General features: G+C 41.6%; 2 protein-coding genes across 10 annotated transcripts in view; one reads left to right on the forward strand and one right to left on the reverse strand.

Moving 5' to 3' along the window:
- Nucleotides 1-303: 303 nt before the first annotated feature.
- On the reverse strand, nt 304-5,325 carry SSNA1 (SS nuclear autoantigen 1). 8 transcript variants are annotated; one of them, XM_065829982.2, is made up of 3 exons: nt 5,232-5,325; nt 3,644-3,806; nt 304-3,284 (listed from the first exon to the last, which is right to left on the reverse strand). In XM_065829982.2, the coding sequence occupies exon 3, from the start codon at nt 3,213-3,215 to the stop codon at nt 2,871-2,873; it is 345 nt and encodes a 114-aa protein (XP_065686054.1). In that variant the 5' UTR covers nt 3,216-3,284; nt 3,644-3,806; nt 5,232-5,325; the 3' UTR covers nt 304-2,870. The 8 variants fall into 8 exon arrangements, with proteins under 8 accessions (XP_065686054.1, XP_071661370.1, XP_071661369.1 ...); XM_071805269.1 differs by lacking the exon at nt 5,232-5,325 and adding an exon at nt 4,532-4,555; XM_071805268.1 differs by lacking the exon at nt 5,232-5,325 and adding an exon at nt 4,358-4,521 and having other exon boundaries at nt 3,618-3,806.
- The window catches only part of WAC (WW domain containing adaptor with coiled-coil), a 59,836-nt gene continuing 48,435 nt past the window's right edge, over nt 4,544-15,944 (forward strand). Inside the window, exons 1-3 of one of the 2 annotated variants that reach the window (XM_065829975.2) lie at nt 4,544-4,656; nt 5,432-5,468; nt 6,916-7,111. In XM_065829975.2, the coding sequence (XP_065686047.1) occupies nt 4,640-4,656; nt 5,432-5,468; nt 6,916-7,111 (250 nt within the window). In that variant the 5' untranslated portion in view covers nt 4,544-4,639. Of the gene's footprint in view, nt 4,657-4,761; nt 5,292-5,431; nt 5,469-6,915; nt 7,112-15,944 lie in introns of those variants that run through there. The other variant, XM_065829974.2, reaches the window with a different exon arrangement.

Below are 15,944 nucleotides of genomic sequence, written 5' to 3' on the forward strand. Positions count from 1 at the left end.
GTGCTGTTATTTGGAAACCAGGTGGAGGTGCTACTACATAAATTCAGGAAATCAGAGCAGTGCTCTAGATGCATTTCACTGGAGGTTTTAATCAAGAATAGGAGTTTCAAAAACTCCATCTCCTCACGTACCAAATAAGCTACAAGACACCCAACATAGCACTTTACATTAGGCACGACTATTTGGTAACCTGAACTTTTGTCATTAAGGCTCCTGTATTTTACGCACTCAAGTAAATTACTGGATCTAATCCAGAGTCATATACAAATCAATATTAAAAAAAAAAAGTCAGGAATAAGTATGATGCTTTAAGTTTATAACCTGTTTTATTTCAGGCAAACTTTCCATTGCAGGCTAGCCCTACAGAGCTGCTGTAAGCTGCAAATTATCATTTCTGTTCTAGCAATACTGTGTGTTAATTTAGTTTGCATATCTTCTATTCTAAACAAACTGATGCTGTTAAAAAAAAAAGTTATTTATGTCAAGATTTATACTACCTGAAAAAGCAGTGAAAATGGCTTACCACTTCAATAAAAGGATATGGTAAGTTCATTTGGGTCAACACATAATATAAGGGTTATTTTTGAGTAACAACTTTGCATGTGCACTTACCTCACAATAACTGCCACAACTGGGAGTTATTTTACAAATAGCCAAGCCCTAGAGATATATTATTGCTCTCAGTTCATGAATCTGAACTTAAACAGAAATTTTACAGATTGTGATCAATTAAATGAATTAAATGCTAACATGTCAACTTTCAAATAAAAACTTGGGAGGCTCCAGTGTATGTAAATACTAGTGAGTTACATTTTCCCTTAGTTTAGCAACATAAAAAAATCAAAAACCTCCTGTATTTTAGTTTTGACACTGTGATAGCTACGGTCATGAAGTAGCCTTCTTTAAAGACTTAGAAGGCTTCTTAAAGCTTGTTTAGTGTTAGCTGCCTAAGTAGAGCAAAAAGAGGTGTTATTTGTGAGTATTCTAAGGCAAACAAACCTGTAATTGTTTGAGACTGATAATATAAGAAATTAACTGTAATGTTATCTATAATGACCTTTCTATGACTTTTTCCCCACATAGACAAGTTCAAGTTCCCTTCCAGTTAATAAGCAGCAGCAGTTTACATACCCAACTCTAAAGTCCTTACTCCTTAGTCTTAGTTTTCCTGAGTCTTCCTATTTTGATGTAAATTAGTTGCTACTACAGACTAGGAGAAGAGAGAATGCCAAGAAACATTCAGTCAAATCACTTTTTTGCTACTAAAAAATAGCAACATTTTTTGTTGCACTTCAATATAAACAAGGCTGTCCTGAATGCTGCAGTATTACAACAACAGCAGTACCCCTGAGATTATCCAGTTTTATCACCTCAGCATTACTCGAGGGAAGGCAGTGGAAATGCTATACAAGTAAACTGTTAATTAGCTCAGTTACACTAATCCCTGATGTAGCATGGCAATCAGAATAACATAAAATTTGCTTCATGTTGGTGAAAAACTATTACTAAAACTATTCACATCTACATAACCTTTATACTTGCACCTGAGAGACACACAATTATCCAAGTAAGGAGACTAGAATTGCACATCTTTCTATTTAGTTAATTGGTACAGAAGGAAGATTTGACTACAAGATACAACTCAAAAATAAAGTTATTGCTATAACATATGAATGAGCAGTACAAAATGCATGTGTATGTGCACACACACCCACAGAGGTTTAGTAACTACTAGAAATAGCACACAGAATTAATTTGAGATTTCTGCCATGCTGTTAGCTCCTCTCTGACCTCTAAACCAGGTTCTGTTATAACCTCATCTGTAAGAATGCCTTACAGCTGCAAGCTACTTCTAATCTCATTTTCTTCTTCCATCTTTCATTTGTACTTATTTCTCACCATTCCAAGTTGTTCACTATCCTTTACATGCCTATTACAATTATTTAGTAGACCAGTATAGAGCTAAAGTGCACTAAAATGAGGTTTCCAGAAATTTTATTACTGGCTTTTAGTTAAGATTATCTTATTTGTCCTTGTATTTAACTCTTAGTAGTTTTGATTGAACCCTGGTGGCCTTTTTCAGGATGTCCAGACACTATTCAAGTACAGTCATCTTTTCCTTATCCATAAATGGATTAGTTGGTCTGAGTATACATGGTGTACCTGCCTGCAGAGCTGTGCTATGCACACCAGGCAGGCACTGGTACCAAAACCCATCTTTTGCTATAGTGCGCCTCCTTTCTAAACAGGCTTTTGAGTATAGCTCCAGAAGAACCACACAGTCCTACAGCTAAAGCCTCCGTGCGCTGCATTAGTTATGTTTTCTCACCTTACCCCTCCATTATACCAGATAAGCAAGAGATGATTGTAAACAGGGGCCGTCTTTGCGCATGCATCAGACAGAACTCCAAACTCCTTGAGTAACCTAAATGGTTTGTTTCTACTGGGTCCTTCGCAGTAAAGCCTAAGCATTTGTGAAGTGAAAAGAAGTAGTATCTGATCTACTTGCATCCACTATTTTTCAATCAAACAGGAATTCACCTGTAGCCATCTGAAGCCAACCAGTAAAACATTTTTTCCCGTCTTCAGAATAGCCTTGAAGCATCACCATGTTAAAATTGAGCATCTCACATCTGCCTCAATTACTTAATTAAACACTACAAACCTACGTTGCAAATACTATTTTTAACAGCAAAACATCAACTTTATTTCATCTATTTTCTAGTGCATTAAAAAAATAATAATAGAACACACAGAAAGGTTGGAAGAAAATCCCTCTCTGCTTATACTGTTGTTGTAAGGTTCTGTGGCTAACCACATTTCTCACCTAGTGGAATTTTAGCACTGTGGAGTCCAAACATTTGACCGTTTCATGTTACATTGGTTTTCAGTTCTGGCGTATGCTTTAAGCTTCCCACTTCCTTCTTCAGGACATTAAGTAAAGTTCTAGAACTATCCAAAATTTTCATGTAAGCAGCTTCAGTTTCAGCAAGAATTTTATCAAGCTCATTCCGTGAAGCTACCTTTTGGGCCAGGTTTTCACAGACGCAGTCCAGTTGATCTTTCAGGACTTGGATTTCATGCTGGAGTTTATTTTTTTCCTCTTCCGCTTGCTGGATTTGTCTGTTTAGCTCTTCTTTTTGAATACACAAGTCTTCAATGCACTTCACAAGTTCATTATTGTAACCCTGAAGAACAGCTCCCTGCTGAGTCATCCTCCGCTCCTGTCCCTCAGCCCTGCCACTGCTCCCTGAAGTCCCCTCTCAGCAGCAGCCTTCTGCACTCTAAGAAAAAAAAAAACAAAAACAAACAAGCAAACAAAAACAACAAAAAAACACAGTAAAAAACAGAAAGAAAAATTCTGTAACAGAGTCACCATGAACAATGCTACACTAGCACAGGCAGAGCCGAGCCACGAGGAAAGATGCTCTGGTTTAAGGTTAACATGCTAGTTCTGAGTTGTACCATATCTCTTCCCTTTTCAAGAAGGGGGCAGGACACAATTCAGCATCAACACTGTACGTTGACTGAAAAACGGTCTCTCCTATGATATCCTCATTCCAATGCTCAACTATGGTATCAAAATACTTAGACTATATTTTATAACATCTTAATACCGTTTTGACTAGGTGATGCTTTGTACCTCAGACTTCGAGAGTTTGGTCAGAAATCACCAAGCGGCCCTTTTCTCAGAGAAGACTCAGCGGTCACCACCAGCAGCATCCAACCAGCCCCTGATGGACGGGACCTTCTTCCTGGCAAATCGAGCGTCAGCCACCCACTTCACTCAGCGAGCCCGGGGCCACCTGAAACAAACCCACCTGGCACTGTTGGCTACTCACAGCCACCGAGGCAACACTTCCACGCGTGTGCCAAGCCGCGAAACGAGCCGCTCGCTCGTCGGGGGCGGCCGTTAGCGCCCCTCACCGCCGCCCCCCACTCAAACCTCCACCCCTCCGGCGGCGGTTTCACCGCGCCCAGGCCGTTCTGCCGCCAGCGTCTCGCTCCCTCAGCGGCCGGGGCTGGGGCAGCCCGGCGGCGGTGCCTCGGGGGCCGGGAGCACAGCCCCGCCACGGCGGGTGGGGAGAAACCGGCGCCGCCACAAGGCCGGGCGGCAGGGCCTGGCCCGCGCTCGCCGCCTACCCTTGGACATTTTAACCACCTCTTCACCGCCGAGCACTTCCTCGCAGAAGACGAGCCGTACACAAAATGGCTCCTGCTTATGCATCAAGACCCTGGGCGGAAGGGGAGGAGGGGGGAGGTAAGAGGAGACCTTCCCTTTCCTATCTCGCAGCCGGGCGCCCCTCCGCTCCCCCCGCCCCGCCGCTTCTCTCGCAATTCTCCCTCTTGCCCCCACCTGCCTGGCGTTCCCGCCCTATCGGCTCCCACCGAGGAAGCCAGCTGCCCAGTCACGGCCCTGCTCCTGCTCGGCAGCGAAGCGAAGGGAAGGGAAGCGAAGCGAGGACCCCCGGGCGGCGGGGGCTCCCCTTGGCCAATCAGCCAGGCACGCCCGGCCAACGGCTGCTCCGGCCTGCGGCGCCTCGAAGCCGCTGGGTGAGGGGTCACGGAAATACCCGAGCGTTTCCGAACGCGGCGCCACCCTGAAGGGAGCGTGAAAACAGCTCTACGGAAATAACCGATGTTTTCCGAAGACAGGTAGTGTTCAGGAGAGGACGACGAGGCGGGCTGGCTGATAGGAGGAGGAGGGAGGGGAGCAGCGTTACGGAACGAGCCGATGTTTGCCGAAGGGAGAGATTGAAGGGCGTTGGGCTCGGCGAAGGTTGCCGATGTTTCCCGAAGGCAGAGTCGCCCGAGAGCAAAGGGGACAGAGGGGACGGAGCATGTCGGAAAGAGCCGAAAAGAGCCGACGTTAACCGAGCGCGGCGTCGCCCGAGTTTCCCGGATGTAGTTGGAGGAGCGGCGGTGGCGGCGGGCGCAGCGGGGGGAGGAGGCGGCCGCGGCGGCAGCAGCAGGAGCGGTGGCGACGTCCGTGCTCCCGGAGTGTCTCAGCGCGCGCGGGGCCGAGTTGCTGGCGTCTCCCCCCTCGCTGTGCGCAGAGGAGATGGGCCCGTGAGCGCTGCTCCCAGCCGAGCTGCCTGAGCCGCCCCCTCCCTCCCTTCCCCCCTCCCTGCCCCCGGTCGGCGGCGAGGCGGAGCGCTGCCTCCCCCTCCTCCCCCCTCGGCGCCTGTGGCCCGGCCGCGGCCGTCCCCTCCTGGTCCCCTCACACTCACACACACAGGCCGGGCATTGATGGTAATGTATGCGAGGAAACAGCAGAGACTCAGTGATGGGTAAATCCCTTCCTCCTCCTCCTCTGGCCCGTGGCCCCGCGGGGTCTCCCCCTCCCCTCCGCCATGTTTGGGCCCCCTTCCCCGGCGGCCGGTAACGGTTGTTCGCTAACGTCTCTCTCTCTCTCTCGCTTTCTCTTTAGCTGTCACGACCGCAGGGGGGACTCGCAGCCCTACCAGGTACCTTGAGCGCCGGCCGCTAGGCCCAGGAGGAGGAGCAGGGGAGGAGAAGGGGGGGGGAGCTACTCCAGCGGAGGCTTCGGCCGCCGCCGCAGGCCGCGGTGCAACAGACGCCTCGGTCCCGTCCCTCGGCGCCGTTTCGAGCCCGGGAGGGGGCGGAGGTGGGGGCGGCAGCGGCCGCGCGCGGCGGGAACGGGGCTCCGGTGCTCTGTTGAGGCCTGCGGGGCCGGGGCCAGGAGGAGAGGCCTAGTGCGACCCTGGGAGGGCTTGGGCCTAGGAGTTGGGGAGGGAACGGTGCGACGGGCGGGAGAGCGACCCGGGGTCGCTTGCAGAGGAGTGGAGATCCAGGGGGAGGTGAGTGTTTTCCTTTTAAAAACAAAAGGCATTTTGTTCTTATCCCACTCCCCTCCCCAAGTCCTTTCTTCTCCCCAAAACTGCTGCTGTGGACTGTAACCTGAGCAGAGCATGGTTTTAGACCCTGGATAGCTGGGGTTGCCAGTAAGTCTTAATTTCTGCAGTTGCCAGCTGCTAGGCACGTTCAGAAACCATCAAACCCTTAATCTGCTGACAATAACTTCAATTTCTGTAAGGTTGGATACTGTATTCCTCTGCTGTGTCTACTGAAAAAAAACCCAGTTCCTGGGATGTGAATCTGGGGAATGGCTTATATTGTGATATTGCTCTCCTTGGAGCACAGAATAGAATTGTTTTATTACATGTCTGTGTATTTGTATGACTGTGAGGTGTAATCTGACAGTCTGTCATTTGTCCGTCTCAACCACGACAACAGTCCAAGACAGCTGTCAGTGACTGTTCATGTAGATGTAAACACTTGCCACTGCAAAATAAAGCAGGTCAAAGTGAGGCAGAACATGTAGTTTTTGGTAAATACTTCAAAATGAATCCTCACATTATGTGTTTTGGGCCCCTAGAATTCTAGGGCTTTTAACTACATCTGCCACAGGATTGGTAGTACTGAAAAACACTACAGAAGTTGAAGGTAGTGGTGAAACTGAGTGGCCTTGGCTACAGAAAGGAGGCCATATTCACAGTTTACACTGATTCAGTGTAACTTTCTGCATATATTCTTCATACCAAGTGGAGACTTGTGCTTCTCCCAAAAGTGCAGAAGTACTGCGGCTCATTTACTGCTGAAAGTGTGTAGTCCATCAGTGAAAAGATAAAGTAGTCTTATCTTAACAGCAAGTGCTATGTTGGATGTGATAGAGGGAGAAAATGGTTTGAGTTCTAATTACAGAACTTGTTGCTTTAATGTAGGTAGTGAAAATTAGAAAGACTATTGCTGATTGTTTAAATGGGAAATGAAAGTTAATTAACTTTGCAAAGTGTTTTGGAAAGAGATCTAAAATTTAGAAATAACATTTTAACATCAGTTCTGTAACTTCATACCTAATATAAATGCTTGTTCTCGTGTGATCTGTTACAGGCTCTTAAGTACTCATCCAAGAGTCACCCCGGTGGTGGTGATCACCGTCATGACAAGATGCGAGACACCACAGATCCTTCACCACCGAATAAAATGTTGCGGCGCTCTGATAGCCCTGAAAACAAGTACGGTGACAACACAGGGCACAGTAAGGCAAAAAGTGTCCATGCTCACAGAGTTAGAGAGAGGGATGGTGGTGAGTTATCTTTAATTAACCTTTATTTAAGCAATTTCTCACAAATATTACAATTCAGCCATTATTGCTCAGGTGATGAGTGTTACACTAAATGTGCCTGGTACTGTGCTTGGAGGATGGCAGTGTAACCAATGCGCAAGTTTAATTGGAAGCAATCATTTAGACGCTCTGATACCTATCAATTTTCTAATTTTTACAGGTATCGTAGCTTTTCTAATAACCACAAAGATTAAATAAATGTCTGGGTTGTTTTGTTGTGTTTTTTTTTTTTTTTCTTTAAACTGGTATGTCTGACTTACTCTAGACATACTGCAACATGTAATAATGTGCAATGTTATGCTAACAATAACTACTAGCTGTTTCAGAGACTTTAAAAAAAAACTTTATGTATTATGGTGCTATATTGTGCAGTTACCTGCTTCATAGGCTAAACCCCATAAGAAATGGAGAAAAAACTTCTCCATATTTACCTGCTGTGTTGAACGCCTAACACTCAGAAAAGGATAGCACTTACTAGAGCCTTTTTGGCAGGAGCTTAGAGCGCAATGTTCACAGACAGGTCAGCCTCCTCTGTTTTTACAGGATATTGTAGACTGTAGTGATATCCCCAATATTTTTTAACTGATGTTGTTTTCTATCCCTGCTTCCTAGAAAAAGGAAGGAGTAGGATTTTCCATTTAATAAAGAATGTAACAGTTGCAGTTCACAAAATCCTGGTTACTGCCTGAATTTGGAAGCGTATTTTCTGTTTTGCAATGACTGTGTTTTGTCTGTATCAAGTTATAAAGTGAACTATTGGAGAACTTAGAGCTTTCAGTCAATGTTTCTTTGTTCTGTATAAAGTTCACAACTTATGGTGTACAGATGTATTTATTACAGCACTGTTGTTACATGTTAGAATCGTTAAAATATCTGTAAGTACCTGTTAGGAAATACTAGTTCCACACCACAAATGTGTTTATAGTACCTGAGTGTTCTTACAATTCCTATTTATTTTTCTTTCTTTGGATTAATACAGAGGCTCTGTAGACCACTGATAATGTGATAATACTGTGTAGAAGGATTATAAAAACAAACATCTTTTGTTAGTACACTGTTTTCATTATATCTGATTGTACTTGAAAGTATAGGAATCTCAGAATTAAATGCACTTGCAAAGCCAGTAGGCTGCTCTTCTGTGCTGTGTTTTAGGACACAGAGGTGTCCTCTCTTATTTCCTGTTCACCTGTCCAAAGATGCTTGTCCTCCATACTCCTGCAATTCTGCTTAGTTTTGCTACAATCAGTAATTCTTTCTGCTTCAGTGGAGCTACATTTAGTGAAGTTATGCATACATGAAAACATCTGGAGGTTGAGGCTCTTTATGGGGAGCATATTTGCTTTTTTGTGCGTTGGAATTGTTTTTAAGATAGGAAGGACATTCTGAAGTTCACACTGAGTCCAGCTGGATTTAATAGTTGGTGAATGACCTGAAGCATGGATGTATACAGTAACGATGAAAGAAAAGTAATTGTTGTGGTATTGTAAGTAGAAGGAACATTATCCTGCTGTACTTTCTCCTTCCCCAGGCTGTTAACACAGTGGAAAATTTCTTTTATTCTGATCTGAAAGTGGTCCTTTGTACATCACATGTTATGAGACTGAAGAAGGAAGCAATCTTAAACAATCTGAGGGAAATTACTAATTTTAAAAGATACACATGTACTATTTAATGGAAATACAAAGTTATTTTTCTTCTTAGTTTGATTAGTTTGGCCCCAGTTTGAATTTTTTCAGATGTATTCAAAACAACTACAGTTGTGTTAAATCTTGTTTATTGTATGTAGTAAACCAAAGCTGAGCAGATGTGAGCAGGAGGATATCAGCTTTGTTTTCCAAAGTAATTATGTGTAAGTTTGAGCTTATTGCATCTTATTTTCTGTGTCCCACTATGATTTACTGAATTTTTCTGTCAGTATGAATTGAAGGTAGGTGTTATGCTTTGGTATAGATGAAACTCTGTGGTATTATGGATATTGGCATATTGCTAATATGCAAAAGAAATAATAATGTGCCTTGTTCGCGATTGAATTACACTGAGGTACTGTTATTGATACAGTATTCCCTTAGTTTTGCAATTACAGGCATACAGTAGAAAAAAAATTTAAAAAGCTAAAACTTTCATTGAAGTCCTTGACTTGAGAAGTATTAATTTGTTGTGCTACTGTCATTTTCTGGCTTGTTTTCTTTTCTTTTTACACTCTACTGAGGGAAAAAAAGTTGTTTTTTTTTTAATTGCTGTGCATTTCATTATTGTAAAACCAGTGGTGCTTGATTTGGAACTACTACAAAGGTGTTATTGCCTTCCTGTGATCTAGCTGAACTTAACAAAACAAACCTAATTGAAAAATCTCCGTTATTTATTTCCTCAAACAGCATTAAAGTTCCAAACAAACAATCTCTTTTTCTCTTATCCGTTAGAAAATAAAATAGAACAAAAATCTGGATTATTACAGCTGAATGTAAAGCCGAATTAACCTAATCTCTCCCTTTCGAGTCAGTGTTTAAGAAATCACTCCTTTATTCATGATATTTGCTCTGAAGTGAAACAGGAAGATTCAGTGGTGTAGTATGCTGATAGCTGGGACTCATTTAGTCATGACTGGTTATTTTTTTTTCTTTTGTGGTAAAGGCAACTGGCTAAATGTCAGTTGAAGATTCAAGTGTACACCTATGAAATGTAGGAGCTATAATTAAATTGATTGAAAATTAGTAATTCAAAAATTGGTAGAACGTCCTCCTGTGAATACTTTTGGTACCTGTATAAAGGGATTTGTTGTTACAGCTTATTTTTGTATTATTCCTGGCAGAATCTTTTGTGTTTGTAGAACTGTAATCCATGGTAAGAAGTACAATTGCTTTCAATTAAGGTTTTAAAACGTGTGTTATGGGTAAGCCCTCTGTACTGATACAGTGCAAACAAAGCATTTTCCAAAGTTGCTTACTGCACGATTTCTGTGGAAAGAGACTACATATAGAGATGACTGTTTCTCTGAAGAGGAGCTTTACCTTGGGCTAAACATGGTAGAGTACTTGCAATTTTTTGTCACATTCCTGGTTTCCAGAGTACTTGTACAGCCAGCATATCAAAAAACAGCAGTAATTGTGTTCTTGCTTTCAGGTCGTTGTGCATACAGACATTGCCTCTGTATGCAAGTGTTTAAAACATAATGAACAGCTACCCCCCTCAGTGCATCTCTTATTTCTAGGTCAGCTGCTACAGGCAAATGTGCAGTTGGAAGAGATGAGGGGGTCTTACGAGACTAACTCAAGTGTGAAGTTCCTTAACAGTAACAAGTAGGAACTTCAACCTAGCGCTGTTTACAGGAAATAGAACTAGGAAGGTCATTGTAGATCTGGAAAAGTGTTTCCATTAAAGTAAAAAGGAAACTACAAAGCTCTGAAGTATCTCGTGCTTGAGGATGGACAGACTGAGAGCATAGATGATCCTTGTAGGCCTTTTTCAATGCATAAATTGGGTGATACTGGTTTACAGGAAAGAAAGTGATGCGATAAGTACAGTACCTTTGGGAATGCTGTAAAGGATGCAGATATACAGGGGAGTTGGACTAGATGACCTTTGGCGGTCCCTTCCAACCCAGATTATTCTATGATTTTATTTAGGAGTGAAAATTGCAAGATGCAGCCCTTGGTAATAAAGAGGTTTCTTTTTACATCAGTGTATGGGGCAGAATGACCACTAAGATACGTAGTAGAACTTTGTGCAAAACAAGTTCAGCTAAGCCACATGTACTCAGAATTGTTTCTTATTGTGAGTAAGATACTGAGTGTTTTGCCATGTTTGGGTTTAAGAGACTTTGGAAATCTGTGTTTGCTTCTTGTAATGATGTTATTGAATTGTTTAAAATAACAAATGGAGAGCATTAATATACACAGCATGAAATCTTTTGCTGGGTTGTGTGCTATGTAGGCTGTTTTAATAAAAGTTGATTAGAACTTGAGATATTTAAATTCCAAAATATAACTGAACTCTTCTGAATATGTTTCTTTTGCATATTTTTTTTAATTGGCAATTAAGAGTACTATCAATGACCACTGTTACTGACTGTAATAAGGTTCTAGAGATTCAAAATCTTACTGCTATTAGAGACTGAATGGACTATTTTAAGTCAAAAGTTCCTAGTTTTATTGAGGTGGTGATAGTACCTTCTGTAATTAAGTGTTGACTCACTTTGTTTCCAGTGATCCCTGAAGGAGTTCAGAGTCCTCAGAGCAAAAGGAACAGTGAACAGCCAGAGACGGAGAGCTGGCTTTTCTTTCCTGTCTTGGCAACCCTCACAGTAGGAAAGGACAAGAGCTATACCTGTTGATTTAATTAGCAAGAATAAACGGGGCATTAGGGCAGGTACAACAGAGTGGCAGCTGCCTGGGCTATGTGCATTGGAAAGAGGAAATGGCAGGGAAGGTGAGAGTAATGAAGTATTATGGAGGGTCAAGGAAGAAGCTAGAACAGCTGCTATCTATTTAGTTAGTATTAACTGCTGTTAATATTGAAGTAAGTATTCATCACTATGAAAACTGTTTCTTTACTGTAACTGTATGATCAAAACTGGGATGAGGGAAGTCTTGTGATCACAGATGAGAGTAGGTTCTCAATGAAACCTGCTTTGAACATTCCCTCCACCATCCAAATGTTAAAGAGGTGACTTGCTCCTCTGGTTGGTTGAAAATTGGCTGTTTGTATGGCTCTAAAGGAGGTGGAGGTTTAGTGGTTCAGTTGTTTCTTCAGATAAATGAAATTGCTTCCAGGACCACTCACCTCTTAGAAGCTTTTATCTGGATTAACAAAAAAAAAAAAAAAAGGATGAAAAAAGTAGATCTCTGTTGTTTTCTAATTTTGATAAAAGCTTTCTTTCAAGTCTTGCTAGTACTAGTACCTTCACTTGGTGGAGGGTGCAATTTGAAGTTGCCTTTAAAATTTTTGCAGTTTTAGATAAAAAGTAGCTTTTATGTTTACCGAGTATATTTCTGAAGTGAATTTTTGCTGGATCAACTGTTTAACTGTGGTTTTATTGTTGGGTTTTTTTTTTTTCTTGTTTGGGGTTATTTAGTTAGTCTGCTGTGAAGAATCTCTGATAGAAAAGAAATTATTAAGTATGTGATCACAGAATCACAGTAAAGGATCTAAATTGTGTAGGTACTTTGTTTATTTTGACGTTTAGAATGTTAATGTTCAAAATTGCTTTTGAAAAATAGCTGCAAAACCTTTAAAAAGCGTAAGATTTAAGATATAAACCCCTAATTTTATATTATTGATATTAGGAAATAATTGTGATATTAGTAAGATGGTATGAAGTGCTAAGTCTTTATGCATTTAGGTGGGTGGAAAGATTTGTGTTTCTTTTCATGAAGTTCAAGTATCTGGTGTAGGTTGTGGGAGTAAAGATGCATTAATGGGAGACCTTATCCGAAGTGGAAGGTGCAGGAAATGGCAATTACCAATACTGTTAGTTTGTAACCTGTTGCTGCAGCCAGTTCCAAAAATCTGTTGCTATTAGGACTTTGACAACTTCCAATTTCACTTACTGTTCTTTGTTTCTTCTGTTTGCTAGTATATAAAATATATAAGGTTTTTCCTTTGTGGTTTGTCTGTTTACAGAAATATGTATCTTTAAGTGTTTTAAGAACACATAAACTTAGTATTTGGATTGTAAGTGTAGTATGTTTAAGTCAGTCTAATAGTCGACCTGGTAAGCTTTTGTATGTAAGCTTATTTTATGATTTGGAAAAGGGAAAATACTGTCTATGAACGAGATTTGTTAAATTTGATTATCTTTGGTACATAGCTAATATTAAGGCAGTGATTTTTACTTAGCAACATGCTTTCTTAATGCTTGTAGCCTCTGACTTGGCAGAGATGGAATGTTGAGCCTATTAAACTTGTACTTTCAGGTTGCTTTTCTGAATGTGAAAAGAAGCAATGATGACTGTTACGTTTCTGATTAGCTGCCTGCTACTAGGCCACAGTAAAGACAGCAATTTGTAAATTATGTAGCCTTTTTTACTGGGATTACCCTGTGTTTTCTAATGTCTCCCAATTGAAGTTTGTAGACTCACAGAACAGTTTAGGTTGGAAGGGACCTTAAAGATCACCTAGTTCCAAGCCCCCTGCTGTAGGCCAGGATGCCTTCAACTAGACCAGATTGCTCAAAGCCCCATCCAGCTTGTCCTTGAACACTGCCAGAGACAGCTTCTCTGGGCAGTCTGTGCCAGGGCCTCACTGCCCTCATGGTGAAGAATTTCTTCCTTGTATCTCAGTACAAAGCCATTACCGCATGTCCTATCCCTACATGGCCTTGTAAAAAGTCCCTCTCCAGCTTTCTTGTAGGTCCCCTTTAGGTACTGGAAGGTCTCCCCAGAGCCTTCTCGAGGCTTAACAACTCCAAGTCTCTCAGCCTGTCCTCACAGGAGAGGTGCTCCAGCCCTCTGATCATCTTTATGGCCTCCTCTGGACTCAGTCCAACGGGTCCATGTCCTTCTCATGTTCAGGGCCCCAGAGATGGACGTAGCACTCCAGGTGGGTCTCACCAGAGCAGAGTAGAGGGGCAGAATCACCTTCCTCCCATTTTTTTTGATGCAGCCCAGGATACGGTTGGCTTTCTGGGCTGCAAGTGCATATTGTGGGATCATGTTCAGCTTCTCATCAGCCAACACCCTCAAGTCCTCCTGAGGGCTGCTCTCAATCCGTTCTCATTCCGAGTTAGCTCCTCAACTACTGTTTGAGACACAGCTGCTTTCTGAGAAATATTGTTTATTGACAGTTCACATTTGTTTTCCCTGTAGTTTCTACCTATTCTGTATAAAGTATTGAGTAAGCCAAGTGTCATTAAAACTATGTAGGACTTGGAAGAGAAAGCTCTGCCTCTGTTTTGGCTGAGGGAGGAGATCATGCTGTAATTACTGTGGAAAATAGTAATTTAATGCCACCCAACTTACAGGGTTAACTACATTTGTTTATTATGTCAGGCTTTTTTACAATTTAATAGGCACTTCCAGGGAAAAACTTCTGAATGTACAGAGAATGTGCTCCTTATATAGTTCTTCAGTAAGGAAAAAAAATGCACTGGCAATGAAAGGCAGTTCTCAATAGTGATGCTTCTAGGCTTATGCTTTGTCAGTAGTTTGTTGTAGCGTACAAATGAATCCTTTCTGGGCTTAAATGTAACACTTGAAAAGAGGCAAGCATTTATTTGTATTGAGTAAGATTGTTATCCTCCCTAATGTTTTTTCTTGATTCTGAAGGGGTCACCAAACTTTGTTGTACTTGACTGCAAGTGTTCTGTAACTTCAGTCTTAAAGGATTCTGTTTCCTTTCTTGAAGACCTTTAACAGACTTCCTAGCTTTTAACAATAAAACTACACTAGAAAAAGCATCTAAGTTCACTAGCTGTTCCTTTATCCCAATAATCTTTTGAGTAGTAGTGAAAGAATAGTGTTTAGCTCTGGGCTTCTTTGGCTTGTTTTATGCATTTTGTGCAGGTTTGCTTTTTACTAGTGTGTTTTTCCATTTGAAAGCACTGACCTAATCATACAGGGAATTCGTGTCTAGTTTTTGACATGAACCTGTATCCTTTCACTACTTTCGCCTATTAAGAAACCACTAACAACTCTTGTGGCTTTGCTGAATATTTTATCCATTTTCTGAATTCAGAGCTTTCTGCCTGCAGTTGTATGCACAGGGAGTAATTTTAGAATTATACCATAGGCTAAAATTGTTATTTATTTTAATTTTTGTTGGAAGTGTTTCTTTGTGAAACAGTATTTTGAAATTAATCTGTAGTAAGTGGAAAGTTTGTGGTAGTGAATATATAGGGACCAAATTGCATGAGTTTTTGAAGCGTAAGCTTCTAAAATAGGCTACTGATCCTGTACATTTTGAACACTTCTTAAATTATTCAAAAGTGTCCTGAATGGGATTCTTATTTTCCTGCTGCAGGAAGTTTTTCTTAGACTTTCAACAGCAAAACCAAAAAAGAACAAAAAAAACCCCAGTAAAATAGCCTGGAATTCTCCTGCATACACTTTTGCATCCCTCCTTTTCCTCTTGTGCAGTGTTTAATTTTTCTCCCTACTTTCAAGCTTGTGAAGTGAGATGCATGTTTTAAGGCACAAATTGTACTTACCTACTGGCTAGAAGTAGCTTCCTGGAGCAGTATTCAAGAATAATGTTCAGATGGAAAGTCTGTCCTGCAAGTTACTGGAAAGGGAGATAAATTTTTGAATAGATGAACTGACAGGAGACCCTGCTATTCGCTCTTCATTTTTATCAAAGAGATAAGAGATCCCTGGTAAGCTTTTGTAGCTTTGGCTTATGTTTCCATGCATGCAGCAATGTTATATTGTGTTTGAAGTTAATGGAGGCAAGAGACCTAAAGACCTTTGATGCCCCCTTATTACTTTGGATAACCATGCTGTTCCTTACTGTGACTGCTGTAATGAGAAGACTTGCAGAGGAACAGTATGTAAACATTTAATATTGTAATGTTTTCTGCCTCAATTTTGAAACCTAACTTACCTCATTTCTTTAGCAGAGGTATGGTAAAAATGTTAGCATCCTGGTTTTGTCATCGCTCAAAAAGAGAAATGAAATGCAGTATTAGAGTGCTTCATGACAAGGGCAAGGCCGTCAGAAATTAGTTTCCAGAGCTAAAATCCTAGTGGGTGAGGGGCAGCAGGAGTCTTCAAGAGGTTTTTTTCCTGTCTAAACTTTTGTTGTTAATTTTCTGATACATATCAACTAACTTCTTTGATCTGCTGTCTTGGGTAGATGTGAA

Source organism: Patagioenas fasciata, chromosome 2 (genome assembly GCF_037038585.1).
Source record: "Patagioenas fasciata isolate bPatFas1 chromosome 2, bPatFas1.hap1, whole genome shotgun sequence".
NCBI classification, from domain to species: domain Eukaryota; kingdom Metazoa; phylum Chordata; class Aves; order Columbiformes; family Columbidae; genus Patagioenas; species Patagioenas fasciata.

What these genes read in the sequence shown, in the direction of transcription:
- SSNA1 (XM_065829982.2), bottom strand. Translation starts at nt 3,215, where the DNA reads ATGACTCAGCAGGGAGCTGTTCTTCAGGGTTACAATAATGAACTTGTG.